Source organism: Glycine max, chromosome 13 (genome assembly GCF_000004515.6).
Source record: "Glycine max cultivar Williams 82 chromosome 13, Glycine_max_v4.0, whole genome shotgun sequence".
Lineage (NCBI taxonomy): Eukaryota > Viridiplantae > Streptophyta > Magnoliopsida > Fabales > Fabaceae > Glycine > Glycine max.
In genome coordinates, this window is record NC_038249.2 from 42,906,241 (window position 1) to 42,932,541 (window position 26,301).

General features: G+C 33.2%; 3 protein-coding genes, 1 long non-coding RNA gene and 1 pseudogene across 4 annotated transcripts; 2 read left to right on the forward strand and 3 right to left on the reverse strand.

Moving 5' to 3' along the window:
• The first annotated feature begins 947 nt into the window (after positions 1-947).
• On the forward strand, positions 948-4,787 carry LOC100807392 (serine/threonine-protein kinase-like protein ACR4). The gene has a single exon (XM_003542011.5). It carries the CDS (start codon positions 1,611-1,613, stop codon positions 4,311-4,313), a length of 2,703 nt encoding a protein of 900 aa, XP_003542059.1. The 5' UTR covers positions 948-1,610; the 3' UTR covers positions 4,314-4,787.
• A 1,319-nt stretch (positions 4,788-6,106) lies between these two features.
• LOC100807928 (protein FAR1-RELATED SEQUENCE 5-like) lies at positions 6,107-7,005 on the reverse strand (annotated as a pseudogene).
• Positions 7,006-14,451: 7,446 nt separating this feature from the next.
• Positions 14,452-18,419, forward strand: LOC100814192 (probable fructokinase-4). The gene is made up of 4 exons (XM_003543516.5): positions 14,452-15,094; positions 16,844-17,176; positions 17,860-17,976; positions 18,090-18,419. Exons 1-4 carry the CDS (start codon positions 14,681-14,683, stop codon positions 18,219-18,221), a joined length of 996 nt encoding a protein of 331 aa, XP_003543564.1. The 5' UTR covers positions 14,452-14,680; the 3' UTR covers positions 18,222-18,419.
• LOC121173354 (uncharacterized) lies at positions 18,266-20,738 on the reverse strand. Its single transcript, XR_005888043.1, has 3 exons — positions 20,451-20,738; positions 19,579-19,623; positions 18,266-19,200 (listed from the first exon to the last, which is right to left on the reverse strand). It is a non-coding gene; the product is annotated as an uncharacterized lncRNA (long non-coding RNA).
• A 2,784-nt stretch (positions 20,739-23,522) lies between these two features.
• LOC100814727 (B-box zinc finger protein) lies at positions 23,523-26,167 on the reverse strand. Its single transcript, NM_001255495.3, has 3 exons — positions 25,652-26,167; positions 24,800-25,099; positions 23,523-24,059 (listed from the first exon to the last, which is right to left on the reverse strand). Exons 1-3 carry the CDS (start codon positions 25,832-25,834, stop codon positions 23,823-23,825), a joined length of 720 nt encoding a protein of 239 aa, NP_001242424.2. The 5' UTR covers positions 25,835-26,167; the 3' UTR covers positions 23,523-23,822.
• Positions 26,168-26,301: the final 134 nt, after the last annotated feature.

The window sequence follows — 26,301 nt, forward strand, 5'->3', positions numbered from 1 at the left end:
TAAATTAAATTCTTCCATTGATATTAAAGGCCTAAGAGAACATATCGGTTATATTTTAGGAGTGTATTTAATTTTTAAAGATAAAATATAAATTCAAAATTACTTGTTTTCAATATTGAGTTATAACTTATTAAATTATCATATTAAAACCATAAGGGATATATCAAACCAATATTAAAAATATTTGAATTTAAAATATATATTTGAAATTGATTTCTAGTATTCGATTATAACTTGTTAAATTTGGAGAGGAATCAACTTTAACTATGATTAAGACATGGACTAGGGATTATTCTCAATGCAAGGGGTCGATGTTTGTGAAAAAATTTTAATCTCTCAAAGAGCTAATAGTGTTCATTACGATGAAACTGTTCGGTTAATATTAAATACAAGCGTGTTAGTGATGTTTGGTTAACATCCTTTAATGAAAAGTTCAAAATATTTAATGATAAGTGTAATAATATTTAATACATTTATAATTAAAAAATATTTTCATTTATTTTTCTTTTTTACTTTTAAATCGTTAATGAATACATTGATTAATGAATTAAAGCAATAAAAGAAACTATTAATTATACACCAAAAAATGTAAAAAAGAAAAAGAAAAAGATTACTTATTATTTTGAATAATAATTTGACCGTAAAAAACAAACTAAACATGATAAGAATGATAATTATGAGGAAAAAGAATAACAAAATGCACAAGAAATTAAAGTTTATGTAAAAAGGTAAGGTGAGTAAAGAAACAGAAACTCCACAACTCACTAACCACAAGCCCGGAGAATAAAGAATTCAAATCGCAAATGTTTTCGGGGTGTAAAATGTAGTATTGTTCTTGTTCCCATGCCATGATAAATATACCTCTCTTGATGTAAGTAAAATTTGGCAGTCCAGGCATGGAAATATCAAAAAGCATTAACTTTCGTATTTAATGCCTTTACCTACATTTCCACATATTCAGAAGTAGCAGTTTTGTGTCATTTAATGCACCTTCTCCCCCACCCTTTCAACCTGCAAAACACCTTCAGTTTTTTTTTTTTTAATCTATTATGACAGTTTCTCTTGACTCCAGCACAGTTGAAACACACACAAGATGGAGCTGGCTTTTCTTCTTCGTAATTAATTTCATCTCTCACCAAAAACCAGCAACAAGCTTGGAATTTTCTCTTGTAAGCATCAAAAGTGGACAGAAGATCCAATAAAGTTCCTTGCTTTCTGTGTTGCTGATTGCTGCCTGCTTATTTATACAAACCCACAATGAAGATTCTGATTTGGCTGACAATTTTACATCCAACAACAAAAGTGGCCTTATTCCACTAGTTGTTTTACATCCCCCACCACTTTTTTTGGCCTCTTTTCCCTTCATTGCTAGTTATCCATGAAAATTGTGATAAATCATGAGGTAACATTGTTTTTTGGTTATTTATATGAAGATTGTTAGACCTGCTCTCTCCCTTTAAACTGTATTGCTTGTTGAGTAGTCAAAAGGTCTCTCTCTCTCTCTCTCTCTCTCTCTATATATATATATATATATATATATATATATATATCCGACCAACATTATTAGTTAATATTCAGAAACACAATTCTTATATATATACGCTTTGAACATGAACCTATGGCCAGTTTTATTTGGGACTCTATTTGAGGTTGTGGTTTTTTCATGCTTGTGGTTGCAAATTTCAAGTCTTGGTTCCATGTCTTCCATTGCCGTCTCTTATGGCGACAAAGGGTCAGTATTTTGTGGCTTGAAATCAGATGGATCTCACACTGTGACCTGTTATGGAATAGACTCAGCCATAATTTATGGAACGCCAACGCATTTTCCATTCCTTGGTCTAACTGCTGGTGATGGCTTTGTGTGTGGGCTTTTAATGAGTTCTAACCAACCTTATTGTTGGGGTAGCAGTGGCCATGTTGAAATGGGTGTGCCACAGCCTATGGTTAAGGGAGCTCAGTACCTAGAGATCAGTGCTGGTGACTACCACGTTTGTGGATTGAGGAAACCATTGACTGGAAGACACAGGAACACTTCTTTGGTTGATTGTTGGGGCTACAACATGACCAACAACTATGTGTTTGATGGGCAGGTTCAATCAATCTCAGCAGGTTCTCAATTCAATTGTGGCTTGTTTTCTCAGAATAGGACTGTGTTCTGTTGGGGGGATGAGACTAGTAGCCAAGTTATTAGCATGATCCCTCAAGGCATGAGGTTCCAGAAGATCTCTGCTGGAGGGTACCATGTGTGTGGAATCTTAGAAGGGGTGAATTCTAGAGCTGTTTGCTGGGGGAGGAGCTTGTTGGATTTGAGGGAAGAGCTTTCAATTTCGTTGACGGGTTCGGGGCAAGGACAAGGTAATGTTGAATTGGCTCCAATTGATCCCATGCTTTCTGTGGTGGGAGGGAAGTTCCATGCATGTGGCATTAGGAGCTATGATCGTGGTGTGGTTTGTTGGGGCTATAGTTTCAAAGCAGGTACTCCAGTTCCTAGTGGGATTAAGGCCTTTGAGATTGGTGCTGGGAATTATTTCACCTGTGGAGTACTTGTTGAGAAATCTCTTATGCCTGTTTGTTGGGGTGTTGGCTTCCCTACCTCTCTCCCTTTGCCTGTTTCACCAAGAATGTGTAGGTCTACTCCATGTTCTCCAGGTTACTATGAAACCCAACAAAATGGTCTTTGCAAGTCCCCAGATTCTCACATTTGCATGCCTTGCAGTGCTGCTTGTCCTCCTGAGATGTATCAGAGAAGTGGATGCAATTTGAAATCTGACATACTGTGTGAATATAATTGTTCTATTTGTTCCTCACCTGAATGCCTCTCCAATTGCTCCTCTTCCTATTCCAATGCTGCCTTTGGCAAGAGAACTGAAAGATTCTGGTCTATGCAGCTGCCAGTGCTTATTGCTGAGATAGCCTTTGCTGTTTTCTTAGTTAGCATTGTGTCTATAACTGCTGTTTTGTATGTTCGCTACAAGCTAAGAAATTGTCAGTGTTCAGGGCCAAAGGTGAAGAAACTAAAAGGGAGCTCTATAAACCAAAAGGATCAGAAATGCAAGATCCGACCGGACTTGGAGGATTTCAAGATTAGGAGGGCACAGATGTTCCCCTACGAGGAGCTTGAAAGGGCAACTAGTGGATTCAAAGAAGAGTCCATAGTGGGGAAGGGAAGTTTTTCATGTGTGTTCAAAGGAGTTCTCAAAGATGGTACTGTTGTTGCTGTTAAAAGGGCCATAGTGTCTCCCAACATGCAGAAGAATTCCAAGGAGTTTCACACCGAGCTTGACTTGCTCTCTAGGTTGAACCATGCACACTTGCTCAATCTACTAGGCTACTGTGAAGAAGGTGGAGAGAGGCTCCTTGTTTATGAGTACATGGCTCATGGCTCTTTGCATCAACACCTACATGGCAACAAGGTGATGCAAGAGCAAATGGATTGGGTGAGAAGGGTAACAATTGCAGTGCAAGCAGCTCGCGGAATCGAATATTTGCATGGATATGCTTGTCCACCCGTGATTCACAGAGACATCAAGTCTTCAAACATCCTCATAGATGAAGAACACAATGCTAGAGTGGCTGATTTTGGTTTGTCACTACTTGGTCCTGCAGATAGTAGCTCCCCACTAGCTGAACTACCAGCTGGGACTCTTGGCTATCTTGATCCTGAATACTATAGGCTTCATTATCTTACCACAAAGTCTGATGTATATAGCTTTGGTGTTCTACTTTTGGAGATTTTAAGTGGTAGAAAAGCCATTGACATGCAATTTGAAGAAGGGAACATAGTTCAATGGGCAGTGCCTCTGATCAAGTCAGGAGATATAGCTGCAATTTTGGATCCAGTTTTGAAACCTCCTCCTGATCTTGATGCCTTGAGAAGGATAGCTAATGTGGCTTGTAAAAGTGTGAGAATGAGAGGTAAGGATAGGCCTTCAATGGACAAAGTGACAACAGTTTTGGAGAGAGCACTTGCACAGTTAATGGGGAGCCCTTGTATTGAGCAGCCAATTTTGCCCACTGAGGTGGTTTTGGGAAGTAACAGATTGCACAAGAAATCATCTTCAAACAGGTCAGCCTCAGAAAGCACTGATGTGGAGGATCAGAGGTTTGAGTTTAGAGCACCATCATGGATCACTTTCCCCAGTGTCACTTCTTCTCAAAGAAGATCGGGCTCGGAGGCCGAAGTCGAGGGGAAAAATGCAGAAGGAAGGAATTTGAGCAATGTTGGAGGAGGTGGTGGTGTTTTGAGAAGTCTTGATGAAGAGATTGGTCTTGCCTCTCCTCGAGAGAGATTGTTCTTGCAACACAACTTTTAACCGTGGGAAATTTGAAGGAAGCAGATGTTATTAGTAAATTTTGTTTTGCTTTGTTTAATTGATGAGTTTCATCATGCATGGATGCAACTCTTACATTATTTTAGTTCCTATTTCCTGAGAGTTGTGTTTCAGAATCTTAGTGGAGCTAGCTTTCATTCTTTCATGCAAGTACTACACTTGGATGTAAGGTAGCTATCATCTCATTTTATTGATTGTAAAGCTTATCATCCGCGTTCAATTCTATCATAGCATTGGTTTTTTTTTTTTTTTTTTTCAATTAGAGAGTTTGGTTATTTTACAACCTCAGGTCAAATGGTAATTTGAAGTTAATTATTATCAGTATTTGCTTCAATTGCATCCCTTTTTCTGCCCTTTCAGATTAGGAAGATATTTAGTTTTCGAATTGATAAGATTCTCTACAGAGATTACAGCCCTTAATCTAATCGAGTGGTCTATATTTTGAGTTGCAAATGTTAAACCCTAAAAATAATGTTCACAGTGGATTTTCTCCAAAAGATCAATAGCGTATTTGGATTGGGGTTTACACAAAGTTCAATGCACCGTGAAATAAAATAAAAAAAATTTGACAGATTGACATTGAAAGTAATCTGTAACGAAAATCCAAACACACCAAATAGTAACTAAGTACTGCATGTTTGGAAAAATGGTAGGGACCCCCTCACGGCCTCAACGTACGCTGAGTAGTTCCTTTTGCAAACGCAAGTTCAAGGGTCTCCAAACGGAGACCAAACATGCATGCTAGCCACTACTATAATATCGTTGATAATAATAATATTATGATTTATATGTTTAATCATTAATGAATTTAACACATTCCTACTGGCTACTAAGTCACCAGTTTCTAGCTAAAGTGTGAGTCACAATATTAACATGTCTCCTAACAAATTGAACTGAACAGGAGGGATGCAATCTCAAAATATCTCTGATTTGATTCACAATCAATCCGTATTCAGAAATATCTTCCCCATTATATATTGATATTGTTTGTTTCAAAATATTTTTTTTTAATAATTAGCTATAAATAATTTGGGAATTCTTCGCTTATATACTATTTACATAACATTATACTATATTTGTTTGTTTCAAAATATACATTTAAAAATTCATTATTTTCAACTTCGTTATTGTTATTTAGTCACTTGCAATGCGAAATTTTATATATTTTGCCTAGAATATCATATCCAATAAACCAAATAATTCGTTTATGGTTGCCCGACTCAACCGTTGCCCCCAAAAAAATCCCCGATTCAACTCTTCTCGTAATTACTGCAAAATTGTCGTGTTAGGTAGTAATGAAATGTAGCCAATTAAGTAAAATCATTGATGGAAGTTTGCCTATTGAAATTTGAAAAATAACATGAACATCCGGACTGTGCATTCTCAACATTATTTAATTACAAAGAAGAGAGCCATGGATCAAACTGTACAACATCAACAATGCAAGTGGAACAATTTAATTCTGTCAAGGCATTTGCATGCCTGTTATGAGTCACACATTGCTAGTCTAACTTCAGAAGAATGAATTCAAAGGACCTGTACATTGACTGAACTAGTTCCTTCTACAACTAAAAATATCACTGCATATAAACCAATCCAATGGATTATTGAGTTCCATTGAGCTTGGCAAATTGAACTATAGAATTCAGCTGACACCTAAAGCTGTAGCGAAGAAGATACCTAGGTCAGCAACTATACTATTGCACGATATTTCTAGCAGCACTTTCGACCTGAACAGTGGAAAAGAATTAAAAGACTAGGTAACTGAGCTCAAGCTATCTCTGACTCTGTTGTTCTATGTTTTCCATCACCTTCACACTGTCCACTCCACTATGTGTTGTATTTTCTTTGAAAGACTATTATTATACTCTTCACCAACAAGGTCTCACATGGACTAACACAAGCATATACTACGCCAAACAGAAGATATTGTCGAAATATTTTTCATCCATCTTAATACAGAAACTCAAACTTCTAAAATTGCGATCAATAGCCTATAGGCATAAATATTATATATCAAGGGAAGCAGTTCTCGGTAATTTGTGTAGAGGTATATGATGGGAACTCAATTAGGAGGTGCAAAATTCAAACTCTTGTATGATGGGCCCAACAGAGAGTCAACAACACTGAATGAGTGACTATCTAATCTATTATCTATCAAGCATAAAGTAACTATTAACAGAAAAGAACACTAACTCACCGGATATTGCTCATAAATGCAATCCCTTCTACCTTTTCCAGGTGTCAAAGGATGTGTGTGTTCCATTATAAACTTTGTAACAACCCATTTACCAGAACTTACTCTCCTAACCAAAATCATTGCCCTGCAACCAACCCTTGTCTCTGCCCTTTGCCTTACAATCTTTTCACGTTTGTCAGGCATTCTGTAACCTTCTCTGTTGCAAACAAGAGCCCGTCCAATATTAGTTCCATCACGCCTTGGTCGTGAGAGCTTACTTAACACGTATGATGAATCCAACACGTGTAGCATATGCATTATAGAATGCATGTGCTGCAGCTTCGGATTAAAAGAAATGCAGCCTACTTTGTTCTCATCAATTGTGCTGCTACTAATCTGCACTACAGTAGCATTTCCTACTGTCTCAACATTAATGGAGCCATCAATCCCAAACTCAACTGCAGCAACAAAAGATCTGCTATATAAGATTTTCATTGCCAGGTTATACTCTATAGAACAGTATAAAATTGATGACATACTCTTTCATTGAAGACAAAAGTTATGAAATAAAAGGATAACAACTATATTGTCCTAAATCCAAAATTCTTAAGTTTTGTTAGAAGAAAGCTTAACAGCAGAGGGGAAGTATACAAATGGTATATAATATAATGAGTACTACGAAGAATCAGAGAAAGAAAACCGTACAAGTCAAAGTCATTTATAGAGGACAAGTACACTATACTACAACAGTTAAAATGGATTACCAGTTAGGCAATTACCAAGCTGAACCCATAGACTTTTAACACAGTCAATGTGAAGGAAGAATTTATGTCTTTCAAAAGTATGATAAATTATTGTGTCATGGTATGGCAAACATCAGTCATCTTCAAACAGTTTTTTTTTTAATATATAAAAAAATATACTTCCATCGAATAACAAAGCAAAAAAGAAAAAAGATCAGAAACTCTTAAGAGTTTTTTTTTTTCTTTTAAAAAAACTTACTCTATATGGATTTGTTAAAAATTTGGTTTTCCATGGAGCGTAATGAGTACGACATCAAATGATTTATGTAGCCATACTTATCAAGTGGAATATGATAACAGGACTATATGTTCTACTTGATTTCTTCTGGCTCATATAACGGAGAGAAAAAACTAACCAGAAAATTATGACTCATAATATCATTTTTAACTAAAAGAAGCATTCCAAAATCTATTCTCTGTTTATTTTCCATAGCTTATTATGAATCAAACATAAATAACGCCATAAATTTAGAAGAATAAAAATCCATAATTTTGACTTTTGACTATCATAACAGAGTGAGGCTTTGCACCCCAAAACTGAGTAATGTATCAGTCGACGCCAAGCAAATGAGTCCAAAAGTCAATGTTCCAACCAAAAGGAAAAAGAAAAATAATGAAAAAATATCAACTTTGAATAGCTTTTCATTTCCTTTTTCCAGAATTCTCTCACACGGGAAACAGAGCATCAAAAGAAATTTGGTATCTTGAGCAGAAGTCCCTAAACACTTCAGTTCAAACGAAATTCAAACATGCAGCTACTTGGCTCATTCCCTTTGAACAATTACAAGTTAAAAAACATGGAAGAAGGGTAGCCCTAAAATGCTGAGCTGGCAGCGAGATGTGCTGAGTAGTGCTTGTTCTGTTATTGTAAAGATTCCTAGAGGATCAGGAAATCACAATTCTGTTGGTAGAAGGCACTATATATATATATATATATATATATAATGAGAATTATAATCCTTCCTTATCCTTGGCTTTTCTTCTTTAGCCTTCCTTCTCTTCTTCATGGTTTCTGAGTTGCAGACCCCTAACAACTTTTCTGGTTTCGACAATTGTTCGCAAGTCCCGAATGAAGTAAACACGGGCCTGGGCTTTTGCTATGGGAACCTTGCCCGTTATCATAACCCACCGGATAAAATAGTTCATGCAGAACTCATTCTGAAGTACGAACTACAATTTGCATTTTGTAATAGGTTTTCAGAATAAAATGAGATACACAGAAAACAATAGTGGCAATACCGGAAACAACGGCCATTGTTTCATCACTTTTTTGAATAAAATAAAAATAAATGTAATTTGTAAAACTAAAAGTGAAATTTAAGATGTACATAAATAAATACTGTGAGGAAGAAAAATAGACACAAAAATGATGTTTTACAGATTGCTATGTATTATTGTTATTAAAACAATCTCGATGAACATGATAGAAATCATAAATTGTATTCATGAATTTTAATATGTATAAGCTTATTATATACAGAATGAAAAAAAAAAACTTCTTATTTATAAACCATTTTTTTATAATAGATGCACAAAGATTAATGCAGGCCATAGAAGTACAGGATGAACTTACTAATTTAGAATATAGATCAGATCATATTTTCCTTGACTTACAGACACCACCCATATTGATTCTGTTAGTTCTGTGCACTGCACACCATCATTGCTCTTGCAGTCTTGCTCTCCCATCATGCACCATTTTACAGAATGTTCCACGTCACCCCGCCTAGTGTTATAATGTTCATTTCTGATTTTGGTTAATAATCCCTTTCTATTACAGACACATTACTCATTCACTCACTCCTCCACGGCTACCAAAAATCAATTTACACTTTAACTATAAAAAGTCTTTATGCATTCTTCCAGGAAAAATTGATATATTTGATTATTTATTTTATTTTTTTCATTTGTTTTAATTATTTATCTCTTAAAAAATTTATTTTAATTATTTATTTTTTAAATTAGTTTAAAATGATCATTTTATCAGTTTAAAGTTAATTCTGTTAAAAACATTTAAATATTATCAGCTACAAATCGTCACAAGATGAAAAAATAAAAAAATCCCTTGATCCCAAATTGTTCTAGCTCCTTCTCTCTCCTTAAAACTATTAATCTTCTCTTAAAGCCTGAAACTTTTAACACTAATTTCTCATCAACTTCATCTCCTTTGAGTATCAAATTTGTTCCCATCATCTCGCTCTCCAACCTTTTTCAAATGGAATCCTTCTACTGAAAATCTCAAAAAATAATGAATCAAAGCTTATTATAGACCTAAATGGAACGTAATTTCCACTTCACCGTCATTGCTACATGTGCATGTCCTTCACATCACACACAATAGCAAGATTACCTCTTTGATGAGATTCCCAAATTCATTGTCCACGGTGTCATTTACCCAAATCCGATTATAAATTATGATTTGCACGTGCATTTGTTGGATTTTTTATCAAAAGGAAGATTAGGATTGTGAATGATGAAACTAATTTATTGGAAATGAATTCTCATATTTTGTTCATGCAATCAAGATTATTGCCTTTGATGAGATTACCAAATTCAGTGTCCATGTGTCATCTGATTATGAATTATGATTTGCATGGGTATTTGTTGGATTTTGATAAAAAGGAAGATTAGGATTATGAATGATGAAACTAATTTATTGGAAATGAATTCTCATATTTTGTTCATGCAGTCAAGATTATTGTCTTTGATGAGATCACCAAATCCACCGTCCACGGTGTCATTCACCCAAATCTGATTATGAAGTATGATTTGCATGTACATTTGTTGGATTTTTTTTTTTATCAAAAAGAAGATTAGGATTGTTCATGCAGTGTTTCTTCTCATTTTTTGTGTTTGTGACGCCTCTTAGGTAGCAGTATTTCAATATTGTTAATAACATTAACTTCAAATTAACATAATGATCATTTTAGATATTTTTTAAAAGATAAAGGATTAAAATGAATTTTTTAAAAGATAAATAATTAAAATAATAAAAAAATATAAAGTTTTGCAGTTTTTTTTAATATTTGGCAATTGTAGTTCTCGCTTTATTTACGAGGAGTTTGAATGTAAAGAAATATATGAAAAAGAATGAGAATCTTTTAAAAATATGAGTCAGTTTTATATTTCTATTTTCAATTTAAATATTTGTTGAGTTTGATTTGTCCAGAGAGATCGAAAGACCATTTTTCATATTGACTTCTCTCAGAACTTAGGTATGCTTATGTTCTTACTGGTTCTAGAAAAAAGTATTTGATCCAAAACAATCGTAATCATGCATGTTCCCTCATCAATACTGAATGGTCTGATTGGTCGCACAATGAAATTAAAGGGGGAATCAAGAAATGCCAGTATAATATATAGAAAAACCTTTTTTTAGTGGTAATTACATTTCATTTTTCTATTGTTATTTCTGTCACGGAAGTTGATTCCACATGTATAATAGAGAGAGAGCTTTAAAAAAAAGATAATTTTGAAAATAAAAACTTGTTAATGAATGAATCAGATTCTGGAGGAGGACAACATTGATTCTGAATTCCAAAGATGATGAAAAAAGAGAAAATACGTGACATTGCTGGCTCCGCCTCTCAGGTCCATCAATAATCAATGTTTTAAACCGATCATGTTTGCTTGTTTTTTTCGCGTTTTTCGGTCCAAACAAAGTTATGTAAAGTTGAATTAAGCTTATAACATGATTAATTATCTGGTTTCCTGTAAAAAAAAATGATTAATTATTTGATAGAAATGACTTTTAGTGATCGAAATTGTTTAATTTTAGTGAAATTGTTATTAAACATTAACTAATTAGAGAATAAATAATTAGAATACATCAACAATGTAGATTTTTTTATATTATTATTTAATCAATATTATATGTAATAAGTTTATTAATTTTGATAATAAGTATTTTAAAATCTGACACGTGACACAACTTTCTGATTAACTATCTATGTAAAAAAAAAAACCCTTAATGATACATAAAATTAAACTCATTAAAGAAACAAATAATTATGTAACTAATAAAAATACCTTTATTCATCTCATATGTTTGACAATTCCTTGTGTCTGATTTTACGTTCCAAATCCTCCTTTACGAATATATTCACAACAAAATTGTGAAACGACACGGAAACAACAATTATAAACTTCAAGATTAAAATTTAGGCACATAAGGGGTATCGAATACCAAACCAAAGACACTGGACATATTGTTTTATTGAAAGTATTTTCTTTAGTTTTACGTAAAAAGGGTGAAGGTGAAGTAATGCTAAAAAGTGGGTTGGAAAGGTAGGTCAAAGGATGCATGAATGATCCGTGTAAGTACGGCAAATTAAAGTTACGTCTAAGAGACGACACGAAGCAAATGGTACTCCCTACCTCCTATTATAATTATACTGTAAGGAAATGATATGATTAACAAAAAATTTATAAATGAATTAGTAATAATATAAGTTAGATTAATTTTATAAAATTATTATTTTTTATTTACGTGTCAAACAAATTAATACAACTATTATTTTCTGATAGAGGGAGTAATATTATGGTATGTGCACGAGAGGTGCAACGTTTGTGTTGACATGTTGCGTGTCTGTAACTGAAACAACACTAACAACCATGCACATGAATAAACGTTCTAACCACAAACATGTCCTTTTATATGGTTGGGAAATTCGGGTAGAAGCAATTTGGCTTTTAGCAACAAAAAAAAAATTCCAATTCATGATTTATACTTACAAAAAGGAATTTAAAATTTTTAAGCATGTAATTTCATTTTCGATTTCGAAAGTTTCCTCTTGTCTGTATAATTAAAAATAGTATTAAAAGGAATTTATATTTTAGTTCTTAGTTGTCTCTCAATTCAGAACAAAGTCTCTTATCTAATGAGTAGATGATATTTTGAGAAACTTAACTAAAAGAATGCACAGCTATTCCTTCTTATAGATGCAGAAGTTGTTCCAGCTGACTTTGCAATTACAAATTATGCTCTTTAAAAGTATTCATCTTTTTAGCTTGCTTTTGCTATTATGTTCACTTATGAAGTGAAAAATAAAGAGGAAAACATTAACTAATATTAAACTTAATAAATTCATTACTGAGTGTTACAAAAATATATATTATTAATTATTTGATCCTTTACCATAATGTAATGAGCTAATAGGTGTTATGTGAGCTGTAAAAAAAAAGTGTTATGTGACGGACTCTGAGCCACAAAATTCGAACTTCATGACATGTTATTAATCGAATTGGTTGAAATTCATTTCGATTACCGTATCTGGTGACATTATATTTATAATTTTTATTTTTATAAGTATGATTATCAAACTCTTGAATTAATTTGTTAATTCGAGAGTTTATAAATCTATTTATCCTTTTTGTGAGTTTTAGACTATGTAAAGTTTGAGTAAATTTGATAGATTTTTTTGAATTTATCAACGAATTTAACAAGTCACTAAGTTAAAAAAACTCACCAAAAATTATGTTATTTTCAAATACCAATTTTTTTATCTCTAATACTCGATGATCATGATCTACTATTACAATAACATCTCTTATTTTATTTTATTATATTATTGAAATGTTTAATTGATATGTTATTTATAAATATTTTGTTATTATTTTTATATGAAGTGAACTCTTACGAGTTTACGAGTGTACGAGTTGATTTCACAAGTTGAGTCCATAAAAGTCTTGCGAGTAAACTTTGAAGTTTAATAATCTTATTTATATGTATGATTAAAATTATTTTTAGTTTAAATTTTTATTTATAAAAAATTGATTCTCATCATGATTTGGTCGTAATATGGTATTTTTAGTCATATTATATTAGTGCTTATTTTGAAGTGATATGCAATAAAGCATGTTTTAATTTATTTCACATTATTATTAAATAGAAATATAACTTATTTTTAATATTTAAAAGTTCATCTACACTAAAACTAATCTATAATTTTTTTAAATTATTAAATCATAAACTGAAAAAACATGCACGCTTACGTTTAACGACAACGTAAAACATGCATGATACTGATGATACAACATCAATGTGATGATATCTTTTTTTTATCATCGTCAATGTAATGATAATATATATATATATATATATATTTGTACAAACGTGCAAATTACGTAAGGTTGAGAGTTTTTTTTTTTCTTTCTAAAATACTGATTTAGTCATTTAACTTATCTTTGAAATTTGATTTCATCTTCTAATTATTAAATAATTTAATTTAATCTTTTAATTTTTAAAATCAGTTTAGAAATTGAAGTGAGCGATATTAATGTAGTAGAAACACATATGGCTTTTACATTTTTGGCTGTTTTAAATAGTCCATAATTATTTTCCACATACTAACAATTGGAGGGGGCACCTGATTGCCAATGAGGGGGATGAGGTGGGGGAGGGGTGAGAGCTCAATGATATCACCAACAATGGCAAAATTAAAAGACAATAATACCCTTTAACTTAACTTTTCATTTAAGAAATTCTATATCTAATGGTTACTACCAACTTGAGGTTTTTTTTTTTTTTTTCATTAGAAGAAATCAACTTGAGTATTATTGTATTAATACGTTGATGTTTTTTTATTATGTTAGATATCACTTATACAAGTGGGCTAATGATTCAATATTTTATTAATAAGGCTAAATATGTTTTAATACTTGGAAATACTTTTTTTATATTTTAATTTCTATAAAAAAAAATTCTTAGTCTTTATGTTTAAACATAACACATGTTTTTAATTAAATGTATCAAAAGTGAGTTAATCTAGCTCACTCCGGTTAGCTCATTAAGGATTTTCAAAAACCGAGTCAACCAAACTTTCTTTAATTTTTTATATTTAAAAAAATATTTAACTTGACTCGTTGTGTTATAATAGGTTAAGTGAGCTGAGCTGTTAATTTATCGATTTAATTCACGTTTAACCAAATAATAATATTTTATTTCATAACAGCAATTAAAAAAATAAAATATCAATGAAATTTAAAAATAAAAAAAGAAAGAAAAAATAAAATTTATGGCTATGTTACTCTGATAAAAGATACATCTAATTTATGAAAAAAAATTATGAAATATTCGGATTCGAAAAGCAAGTTTGAATTTAAAACCGAGGTTAGAGTCCAAATCCATCAACATTCACGCCCCAACCGAAACCAATGACTTATCACCAAAATTCAACAAATTGCCCATCAAATTGCATTAGTTTAATTAGTTAATTAATAATACTTTATACTCTATAATAATTAAAGCCAAACCCTTAACACAGAACAGAACCCCTTCTATATAATCTCCACCAAACCCCTCTTTTACTCTCCTCTCTCCTCTCTCGAAAACAGTGTTCCAAAATCCAAACACACTCTCTCTCCCCATGGCGTTGAACAATGGCGTCCCCGCCACCGGCACCGGCCTCATCGTCAGCTTCGGTGAGATGCTCATCGACTTCGTCCCCACCGTCTCTGGCGTGTCCCTGGCCGAGGCCCCTGGCTTCCTCAAGGCCCCCGGCGGCGCCCCCGCTAACGTCGCCATCGCCGTGTCGCGCCTCGGCGGCAAAGCCGCCTTCGTCGGCAAGCTCGGCGACGACGAGTTCGGCCACATGCTCGCCGGAATCCTCAAGGAAAACGGCGTTCGCGCCGACGGCATCAACTTTGACCAGGGCGCACGCACCGCCCTGGCCTTCGTGACCCTACGCGCCGACGGGGAGCGTGAGTTCATGTTCTACAGAAACCCCAGCGCCGACATGCTCCTCAAGCCCGAAGAACTCAATCTCGAACTCATCAGATCTGTATGCATCTTTTCCCTCTCTTAACTTTCTCGGAAAATTTTTAACCTTTTCCCTGAAAACGAAGTCTTTGTTCCATGTATGAGTTGAGATGTGTGATCTGTGAGGGGAGAATCCGTGAGGTCACGCGCGTGAGGGAACACGTGGGCTTAGGGTGGTAGATACTGCCACGTCAGGTTCCGTGTAGTGGGCCCTGCTACTAGATCTAGGATTTACAATTTCACATTTAAAGTTCGTGAAATTCGATGATTTTTGTTTTTTTTTTAAATCTGAAAAAATGACCGTTACCTATTAATGAAGGTCGCGTAGGTAAGTGGGTGGGGTTGATGAAATATGGCGGCACGTGCCTCTTGATTCAATAGTGCATAAAATCAGTCCGCAAAAGAATCAAGATTTTACTTTTTTTATCGGTTAAATTTGTATTGAAATACACATAGCAATAATTTCAACCGTAAATCACTGCAAATCAAACAAAACATGTACATGTAGTAATTGGATTCCTTCAAACCCAACAAAACAAACATAGAGCACAACGAAGGTCGTGGAGTTTTCAATTTTTTAATTTTTTTTATTCTGTCAAAAAACAAATCTTTTTATAAGATTTTCTATGCCGTTCGTGTTTGTCCACGCGCTAGGACGATGGATTATGCGCTTGGTGGTGTTATGTATTTGACTGTTGCTGGTTTGGATTTCTGCGTTTGTTTAGTCACCGTGCTATATCTTGCTGTGTTGGCTTTGACCAACACTCCCACGCGATTCTAGGCTTTCTCTTTTCTTTTTCACAAGTTGTTTTCTTCAACTAATTAATACTATTATGATTTTTTTACTTTGCGGATTTGATTCAAAATATTTAGAAAAGTTGTAAATTTGTTTATTTTTTAGCTGCATTGAATTTTGTGGTTTGTTTGAATCCCGAGATATACGCAGTGATCGGTGGAACCGATAAAGGTGTTATTGCCTCCATCTTATATCAATCTGTGTAAAAAAAATAATTTAAAACAAAGTTGTTAACTTTTACTGTAATTAAAAATTCATACTAAATAATTTTTCTTATTTCTCTATTTTGTTTGAAAGTTGCAGCATTTTTTTTCTTATCTCTATTTTTTAATTTGTTTAACTTGATCCTTCTATTTAATTTTTTTCAATATAGTTCTTTAATCGTCAATTTTAAAATGTTTAATATAATTCTTTAATTTGTCTATTTTTTTTTCTCAATAACAATTTTTTTTTTAAGTTCTCAATAACAACATTAGCCTTACAATGGCATGTCTATTTTCTTTTGGACTAAGTTATTGCTCTTAATGAAAAAGGAGTCACATTACATATTACATACAGTATATTTCGACATTAGGAGAATCAAATTTAGCTTCTTTTTGTTTTTACATTTACATCAACACCCCTTAGGGAGCGGAGCGTAAGTATATTTTTATTAGATAGAGGGGATGTCAGAATAATGTACAAGGATTCCAAAGTGAAGGAAATAATTTTACGGTATAATTATTTATCCTTAGCTTGTCAGTGAAGGTCTACCAGTCTGTGGGTCCATATTTTACAGCCTGACAACTAGCAAGTACTATGCCACTAACAAATAATTAAAAAAAAATGTATGATTTAGCGGCCTATTTCATGCTGGTACAATTAAATCAATTATGTATTCAACGGACATTATTGACCATTGTTAAAGTGATATATATATACTAGCACCATTTAGCAGTATGAGGTGGGTGGCTAAGTGAAAGTTGACCTTTTCAGGCAAAAGTTTTCCATTACGGATCAATCAGTTTGATCGTGGAGCCATGCAGATCAGCACACTTGAAGGCAATGGAAGTAGCCAAGGAATCTGGGTGCTTGCTCTCCTATGACCCCAACCTTCGTCTACCTTTGTGGCCTTCGGCTGAGGAAGCTCGTAAGCAAATACTGAGCATTTGGGAGAAGGCTGATTTGATCAAGGTCAGTGATGCGGAGCTTGAGTTCCTCACAGGAAGTGACAAGATTGATGATGAATCTGCTTTGTCATTGTGGCACCCCAATTTGAAGTTGCTCCTTGTCACTCTTGGGGAACATGGTTCCAGATACTACACCAAGGTACAAACCCACCCTTCACTTTAATTACCTATTCCTTTGTTATTTTACTATTCTGTTGAACGTTAGTTGCTTTAGTGCTGTCACAGTATGGTAGATCCGTAGATGTTTGTTTGGTTAGCTTTGATGTCATTGATGTGTCGCGGTCATTTTGTATGCTTTTTGCAATGGATAGGCTTGTAAACAAAGTTGCTTTCAGGCTGGGCCACCACGTGTTTCTCTGCTTCTCAACATTCTTTCCCTCCCTTTTTTTTTTTTATCAAATCAAAATAAATTAAACCGCTCTGCACTTTATTCTCACCTGTTATGTCATTCATGGTAGCTCTGGAATTTCCATCTCACCTTTGTAAAGATTAAACTTTTAAGCATAACGTTTTGTCATGAAGCCATCTCTCACCTTAAAAATTGTTGATGGCTATATATATTTATTCACTTACACCTTCTGGTGGAGTGCTATTCTTTTTTTGCATCGTATATATCATTAGCATCTGTTATCTGCATAAACTCAGTTTTTTATTTTATGCTTTCTGCGTTCAGTTTTTTATTTTTATATATATATATATTTTTTTGTTTTGTAATGTTGTGTATTGTACTTTTGCCTTGAAACTGAAGAATGTTGATCTCAATTTGCAATAATTGTGTTTGGAAACACTAATGAGTCTTTCCCCGTTTTTTCATAAAACCAGAGTTTCAAAGGATCGGTAGATGCTTTCCATGTCAATACAGTTGATACAACTGGTGCCGGTGATTCCTTTGTTGGTGCTTTATTGGCCAAGATTGTCGATGATCAGTCCATACTTGAAGTGAGTGCTTAGCTACCCCAATGGAAATACAAGTGTCTTGATAAAATTACAATAGATACTTGTAAAGATCCTTTTTAAATAGTGATTGACTTATTTTAACTTTCTGATTGCAGGATGAACCAAGGTTAAGAGAAGTACTAAAGTTTGCAAATGCATGTGGAGCTATTACAACTACCCAAAAGGGAGCAATTCCGGCCCTTCCCAAAGAGGAGGCTGCACTGAAACTGATCAAAGGGGGGTCATAGAATCTTTTGGCAAAATGCAAAAGTGCTAGCATGATTTCGTTTTCTTCCCCTAATGTTTAAATTTTCCGTTGGATTTGCTTGCTATAAGTTTAGGAGGGAACTTTTGTTTTTTCTCCTATGCACTGTTTTCAGGTTTTGCCAAATAACGCTTTCTTTCAAATTTTGAGATTAGCGATTGAATGAAAATTTGAATCATAAGCTCGGCCCATAGTTGCAACTTAAACAGCTGAAATTGTCTTCTGTCTAACTGTTCAATTTAAGTTTGCAGCAAACTGTTTTTGCAACCAATCATTTGAAGAAGAAAATAGAGGAGCTAAAGCCCAACCGATTGACTTTACGTCTTTACGCAGTTCAAAAAATCAGTAATACGAACAAGAATGATTCATGGGTCGTATTCATCACTTATAAGGAACTTTGAACATGCCATTTCTATTTACAATACCTAAAGCTCTACATAAATCACATTTCTATTTCGTGGATATTGTCTACACGTTTCAAAAGTAGTGTCAAATAACATCATGCGTGTGCGTGAGGAGATCAATTTATTTCTTACAGAGTAGAATTTGGCAATATAATAGATTAGTACGTCTTCTTGAAAGATATACAATACATAAAGTTCATTTGGTTCGGAACTCCATGTAACTACCCAATTTTATTATATAATACATGTGGCTAGCGAGTTGCAATGAGGTATGATATCCAACTAAGGAATATATTTTCTGATAAATGTTTCCTTTTTTTTTTTTTTTTAAGTACAGACCCTGTACTTGGTGGGATTCAACTCTATTTTGACAGGTAGAGCCTAGAAGAGGGGGACATTTATAACACGATAGCTTGAGGATGACACTCAATAACCTCCATCTTTAACGACTTCCAAGCACTTGCACACCTTTCCCACTTTGCTTGCATGCGAGCCAGAAAAGCCTCTGCCCATTGTTCATTGCTCCCTCTCATGCTTAGATCACAAGGCAGTGAAAAACTGTTCGAAAGTGCTTAAAATGTCAATAATCTGCCGATTGACTAAATAGCATTCGTATGATTTTAAATTTAATCCATTATTTGTGTAATCTGTCACACTAACCGATGATGATGATGACGATGATTATCAAAACTAAAACCAAATGCATAACTGAGTGAAAAATTTAAAGTAGATTTAGAACAGACTGCAGTCTCACACAATTACCAAAGATTTAGCTTGGCCCAGGTCACAAAATGCTTTCAGTGGATTTCATATCCATTCACTACAACTAAAGTCCACCCATATGGAGTTCAATTTGTCAATAGCCACACCTCTAGTTCGATTGCCAAAGGTTCTAACTGACTATGATATTAACAAATCCAAAAATGTAGTTTTTACCTTAACAGCTTTTCTGCTTGAGTCCCTTTCTTGAGAGTACTATTCCTGCAAGAACTCAAATTTTAATGTACTCAATTTGTGAGAAATTGTTTAACAAGAAAAACAAATGAAAGATTGCCACCTTTGGTTAATCCAATATAGGTTGTAAGTCAATGATACAATTCCAAATCCCAATTAGTTTGAACATTGAATAGTTGGCAAGCATATACATCACACCTCTTTGACTCTTGGCATAAAACATCTAAAAGTGGATATCACATTATCCTTGTTATCTCTTTTTTCCTACTCTGCTTTTCTGAACAAAAATTTCAACACAAACTATGTTCTGGAGAATTTAAAACAATTTCTACATCAAACATATAATGGAAGTTTCATAACGTAAAGCATGGATAAATGGCATAAAAAATATGAAGATATTTGGTTGCAAGATTATAAATGGCATCAGAAATATGCTCCTTGCCAAACAGATAGACCACCGGGTAGCCTAGAAGCCATCTGAAGCAAATAAAACATACTAAAATGAGATAGTCCCATCACAAATTACATGTTTAATAAGGAATAAGAAAAAGAAAATAGCTATGTAGAATCTAGTTTTAGGGAGTGACTGAGTGTATTACCATGACATACTAATGTGACAGTATTAACTAACTACTTTTCATTGACATTCATTCAGGGTAACTAAATATAACAGATTAACAGTGTATCCAACCATTTTATTTGAATCAACTCAGTCCTTGAAAGAATCTCCAACAGAAAAAAAGTATAAGCTGTAACATACTACATACTACTAAATGCAATCTGTGCAACATTATATTCCATGCTAGTTCTACGAACTATGGAGTGTAAAGTGGTTGAAAGGGAATGAGGATTACCCATTCAAGGTTGGCACAGTGATGTCCATGCAGTTACTGAGCAGAAGGAGAGGAAGAGCTCTGACACGTGGCGTTGGCGTTAGGATCATCCGTAGATTTTGGTTCCTGCGGCGGTGAGAATATCGTTAAAAACAGCCGCTGAATCGATACTAATTGGCTTTACTCTATTTGTGTCATCATCTGAAGAGTGAACACAACACACAGATGGTGTTGAAGCTGAGGCATGATTCCAGCGTAGTCTAGCAATATATATATAATATTGCTAAATTTAATGTTATTTATTAAATGAATCTAATATAAAGAGACAAAGATAGTATTCTTCCATACCAAAAGAAAACACTTATTTTTTCTTTCTATTTACACAATTTTTTTATTTTTGTATAAAAATGTACATTGAGATTTTTTAGAGAGAGAAAGGAATTGAAGGATTTTTTGGATCCAATCCCGGGCCCAATTCAATCCAAAAGTTTTACAAATTTTGAATTATCAAAGTTAGGTAGATTAGTAAATCCAAAATTGCAAATTAAGAAAAGCGAACAAATAAATAAAAAATGAGAAAGAGAATCTGTTGTTTCCGAAAGAGCATCAGCACAGTGGAGATAAATTCTAAAGGGCTGACCAAGATTTTTCTGAGCTTGGCGCTATCATTAGAGACTAGAGAGAGTGTAGAAAGATTCTCTCTCTCAATCCAAATTATTCCATCAAGTTTGTAAAGAGACAAACTAACCTTGTCGTTCATTTCTTTTTGCAAAGTTGCCAATCGACTATGCTAGCTTCTCTTCTTTTGAGACTATAAATCATTTACCTTTTTGTGTTCAATAGTCGATCATGAACCAAAGCTGTTAATTTTGTTTCTGTCAACAAAATCCAAAATGATATCAGATAAAATGTCCGGATTTGAAAAGCTCAAATAAATTATGCATGCTTTTGGTTGTAAAAAAATGTTTGCAGTTTAGGTATTTTAATACATAAAATAAAATTGATTACAAAATAAAAATATTAACAACATTTTTATTATCATTAAAGGAAAGATTTACAAAACACTAAATATTAAATAAAAATTATATTTTTACATAACTGTGATTATTATATTAATCAATAATAGATTTAATTAGTAAAAAAGTTAATTATCTTAAAAAGTAATTAGATTTTTTTCATTAGCCTTTTGTTTTCTACTCATTTATTTATACCTCAAAAGACATAATCGATTCAAAATTGCACGTGATACACAGATCAAACAGTAAGTCTTAGTTGTAATCATAATTAACCTTAAAAAATAAACAATAATCATAAAAAATATAATATTTTAATTTATTGGTAGAATTTAAAACTACAACATATATAATTAAATTAGAAGTACACTTTAAAATAAATGATATGATTTTTAATTTTTTAATCCATATCCTTAAAATAATAAAGAAGATGAAGGTGAATAGATCTTAAACAATAGGTGATGGCGACGCTGGGTGGTGCTGAACACACGCGGTGATGGTGGTGGTGAATGCATGACATGGTTGAGGAGGCAGAGAAAGAGTTGGGCGGACATGAAGAAGAAGCATAAGCGGAAGTGAAACGTAGAAAGAAAATCGTATCTCTCTTCTTAAGTTTTTAGTTGACAAATATCATACACTTGGGTTGGAATCACTCAAACCTAACTTCCCAAAAAAAAAAAACATTATAATTTCATAATTGAAAATCAGACGAAAAGAATTTACATGGACTGATAATTTTATAAGAATGAAATATTTTAGTAAAACTAATATAATGAGAGAAGTATAATAATAGTATTGAAAACTTTAACATAAGCTTAATGATATGAAAAAAAATGCTAATAGGGTTTGAAGATTTTGTTTATGATATTATGACTATGTTTAATAAAATTAGTTGAAAAGTTAATTAGAAGTTGAAAGTTAAAAATTTTGTTAATAACTGGAAGCTAAAAAAACTAACTTATTAAATTAAAAGTGTTTGATAAAACTAATTGTTGAAGTAGTTGAAAAATATAAATGATAGACAAATAATAAAATCATGATTTATTTTAAAAAGGTAATAAGGAAAATGAATAAATATATAGAGGATAAAAATGAAAAAAAATATAAAATTTTTAAAATTTTTATTTGAAGTAGTGTTTCAAAAAATGTTAAAACTACTAAGAAGTTATTATAAAAGTTTGTTTACCAAATAATCAAATAAACTTTTCAATTATCAAAAGAAATAATTAGAACATAACTTAAATGTTTTGTTGAACATGACTTATGTTAAACATAGTTAGAAGCTACTAAAAAATTATTAAAGAAATTTGATTATCACCCTTGTATATAACACTTTTTTCTCAAATCTACTTGTCCCTTCTTATAAAGACTCTTTTAAATTATCTTTTACATTAATTATTTCTTAATCAATATACTCTTGATTACTTTATGATAAATGTTATGAATTAAAAAGACAAATTATCTCTCTATAACAAGGATTAAAGAATCAGACTAGCACACACAATCATTAATTAGTATAAAATAATTAAGTGTAAAGAGAATTAAGTGGAAAGAGAAAGATGATGGAATCATGATAATTTTAAGTGTAATTTTAAAAGAATAATAAAAATTACTAATAAATTCAATGTTATTATTTAAATTAATCACATTTCTTCCAAATACATGAATTAGTTAAAAATATCTTATATTTAGAAACAAAAGGGAGTATAACTGTCGGTTCTTCCCTTATTTTTTCATAATTTAACGCTAGGGCTCGATTGGATATCCCCGCTAGAGTAAATTCAACAACATTGTTTGCTTAAATATACATTCTACCACTATTTATATGGTTCCTATTGATATAGTTCCAAGATTAAGTTAAATTTAAAATAAGAAGACATGCTAAGTATTGTAGGAGTTTAATTCTCGTCGCAAACATCTGAATTGTGAAAACGTGATGCATACAAACGCTCTTCCAGACATTAGGGATGCATACAAACAAAATGCCCCTTAGTGGGGGATTGGGGAAGATGATGTCTCAATTTGGTGGGGGATTGGGGAAGATGTGACCGTGGGAGAATCCCCCTTAGTGTATGAAGCATAAGGACAAGGATAATTTATTCCCCAAAGGCATAGATTCTATGCTATCCAGCAAAAAAAACACCTCAAGTACAATACTTATCAACTCCACACAACTTGTGAAAATTGTTGTTCTTAGTGAAGTATGAATAATTGAATATACAACATATCAACATGTCTGAATGGAATAGTTTTTTGAGAAAACAATAATCTTTTTCGACAATTTACTAAATAGCTTTTAAAAAAAGAAAAAACAAATTATTTTCCCATAATTAATCTTTTCCAATCATGCATGCACCATCCCATATGGCAAGCCACACACTTAGCCAAGATCAGGCACAGTAAAATACTCATCATCATCATCATTTAGGACTTCAATCCTAGGCTTTTTGTGGGACATGTAGGATTTGGAAGTTCTGTATGAAGCAACACTGCTACTGTTATGAGTTACTGGAAGCTGAGGTACTTCAGCTGCAGCCAAGGCTTCCTGAGCAAATTGTTCACCAAAAATACCCACATCTGTAAGCCATTCCAGCTCTCCAAACTGCAGAGATTCCTTCTGAACACAGAAATAAAGTCGGAGTTACAAATATTATAAGGCAAAAGGCACATCATCATTAAGTAACTAGTTAACTATTCATAAAGGCCAGGATCAAAATTTCCATGTCATTAGCCCTTCAACAGAATAAAGTGCAGATGCATATAGTTCAAAGTATATATCAAATTATCAAAAATAAAATAAAACTGAAATCAAGTCCCGGGGTTCAATACAAAATTATTTATTATTTACTATTTATTAACCTACTGCTGCCTAATTATTCTGTAAACATAACTAGCCTCTACTACCTTGATGGTTCTTTCATATAAAATTGAATGCTTGATTATGCACAGGCAGTGCCAAAATAAGTAAGGAGGCACAAGACAATCATTTATACAGCATCAGTTCAAGGAAAACTCTTCAATGTAATTTTTGTCCTTATCAATCTCTTGATCAACAAAGAATCAACGGAAAACTAATTGGATTGATGGGATACAATCAAGAAAAAAATAAATCAATTTTTTCACATTTTCCAGCCACATTAAACACAATTATAATGTTCACATGTACCATGATGATTGGATACGACTATGCTATTGTTCTATATGGCTGTTCAAAGATGTCTATAGACAACAAATGAAACATGTAACGCTACTATTAACACCTTTCAGTTATAACACTCCAATTACTTAGTTGAGTTAGTTCATCACGTATATGTATTATGTAACTCAAATTATTATTATGAAATAAAGCTGTCTTACTTTCTCAGGTGATTCAAAGGCTGTTAGTTCCAATAAGTCATCAACAGCCCAAGAGGAAGTGAAGCTAGGCACTTGCTGAGGAGGAATTTTCGCAGAAACTTGTTGTGCATTCCTAGTAGGAGGCTCCAAGTGACTTTTTTCATTGTCCTTGGTGCAATTAGAACTCGATGCCACTCGGATACCAGTAGCAAGGAAGCGCTGGTGGTTCGCAGAAAGGCTTCCGGCTGAATGAATTGGTTCATCACAATCCTGACAGAAGAGTGCTCTGTCTTCAACACAAAATATGAATGCTGGCTTGTCCTGTTGGTATATGTAGGAGAAAGGAAAGAACAAAATGAGCAATACTTCTAAGAAACTTATTACAATATCCATCAGTAGAGGTATTAATTCATAACACTATACACGAAATATCCTAATCCAGATCTCATCAGTTAACCTAACTCAAGATCCCAGTGTCAAGGGTATAATTCAGTCTACAAGTTTCTACATAATACATTTCACAAGGATTTAGAAAATAGCAAGCAACATTCTCACCATGCACCAGCAGAAAGTGTATTTAACAATGTCTTTAAGAAACAAAAAAGAATTCTCACTTGATGCTTAAATAGATTGAATTGGAAAACAAAAGAGAGAGAGAGAGAGAGAGAGACTCACTTCATTGGTAGTGCTTATGCTTCAATTAACACAGTAATCGGCAGTCTCACACACAGTTTTAGTAAAATGGTATAATATCATGAACATATTTATTAGTAAAAACTAACAAGCTCAACATAAAACTAGCACATGAATTGATTGAGAGATGACTTTATAACATAAAATTAGAAGAGACACAAATATATTTGAGGTGCTTACTTGGCAAATGTCACATCTTGGAAGCTTGCTTGATAGACATTGAAGAAGAAGCCTTTGGTGCTTGCTTGCAAGCTTGTTTGCAGCATGAACTTCAACGTCACATTTGGCACACAAAGCTGCCTCATCCGCACAACAAATCACTGTTGCCGGAGCTCTCTCACACACATCACACTGAATTTTCATGTTAACTCTTCTCTTCCTTCTACAACACTAAAAACTTGGTCTTCTTTTAGCTAACAACTTTTTTCACTGGAAATGTTAACGAACCCTTTACCAGACACGGTAGTTTTGTAAAGCCAAAAATGAAGAACGATGTGGTGTAGAAAGATTAGGACATGGTGTGGAGATGAGAACAAAAAAAGAAGAAGAACATAGTTAACATTTGTAGTACAATACACAGTTGGTATTTAATGTGGGAAGAAACTGTTGAACACAGAAAAGGAAGTGTCTGGATGAGGATTAAGAGCTGGTGGGGATGCAAAGATAAGGATTTGGATGTTGCATATCAGTTTCTGTAAGGAAAATAGAAAAACAACACGGATTAGTGGGGTTAACTTGTCAAACTTGTGTGTGGCTGTGGAAGCATCAACAAAGTACAAACCATGTTTGAGTGGCCACTATATTTTCTAGATATTCTATCACTAGTAAAG

Bases quoted from the DNA above. Each gene is read 5' to 3' on its own strand.
- LOC100814192 (XM_003543516.5), top strand. From the start codon at position 14,681: ATGGCGTTGAACAATGGCGTCCCCGCCACCGGCACCGGCCTCATCGTC. The intron at 15,095-16,843 runs GTATGCATCTTT...TGACCTTTTCAG, and splicing joins ATCTCGAACTCATCAGATCT to GCAAAAGTTTTCCATTACGG. The intron at 17,977-18,089 runs GTGAGTGCTTAG...TTCTGATTGCAG, and splicing joins ATGATCAGTCCATACTTGAA to GATGAACCAAGGTTAAGAGA.
- LOC100807392 (XM_003542011.5), top strand. From the start codon at position 1,611: ATGAACCTATGGCCAGTTTTATTTGGGACTCTATTTGAGGTTGTGGTT.
- LOC100814727 (NM_001255495.3), bottom strand. From the start codon at position 25,834: ATGAAAATTCAGTGTGATGTGTGTGAGAGAGCTCCGGCAACAGTGATT. The intron at 25,100-25,651 runs GTAAGCACCTCA...ATATACCAACAG, and splicing joins CAAGATGTGACATTTGCCAA to GACAAGCCAGCATTCATATT. The intron at 24,060-24,799 runs GTAAGACAGCTT...TTCTGTGTTCAG, and splicing joins CCTTTGAATCACCTGAGAAA to AAGGAATCTCTGCAGTTTGG.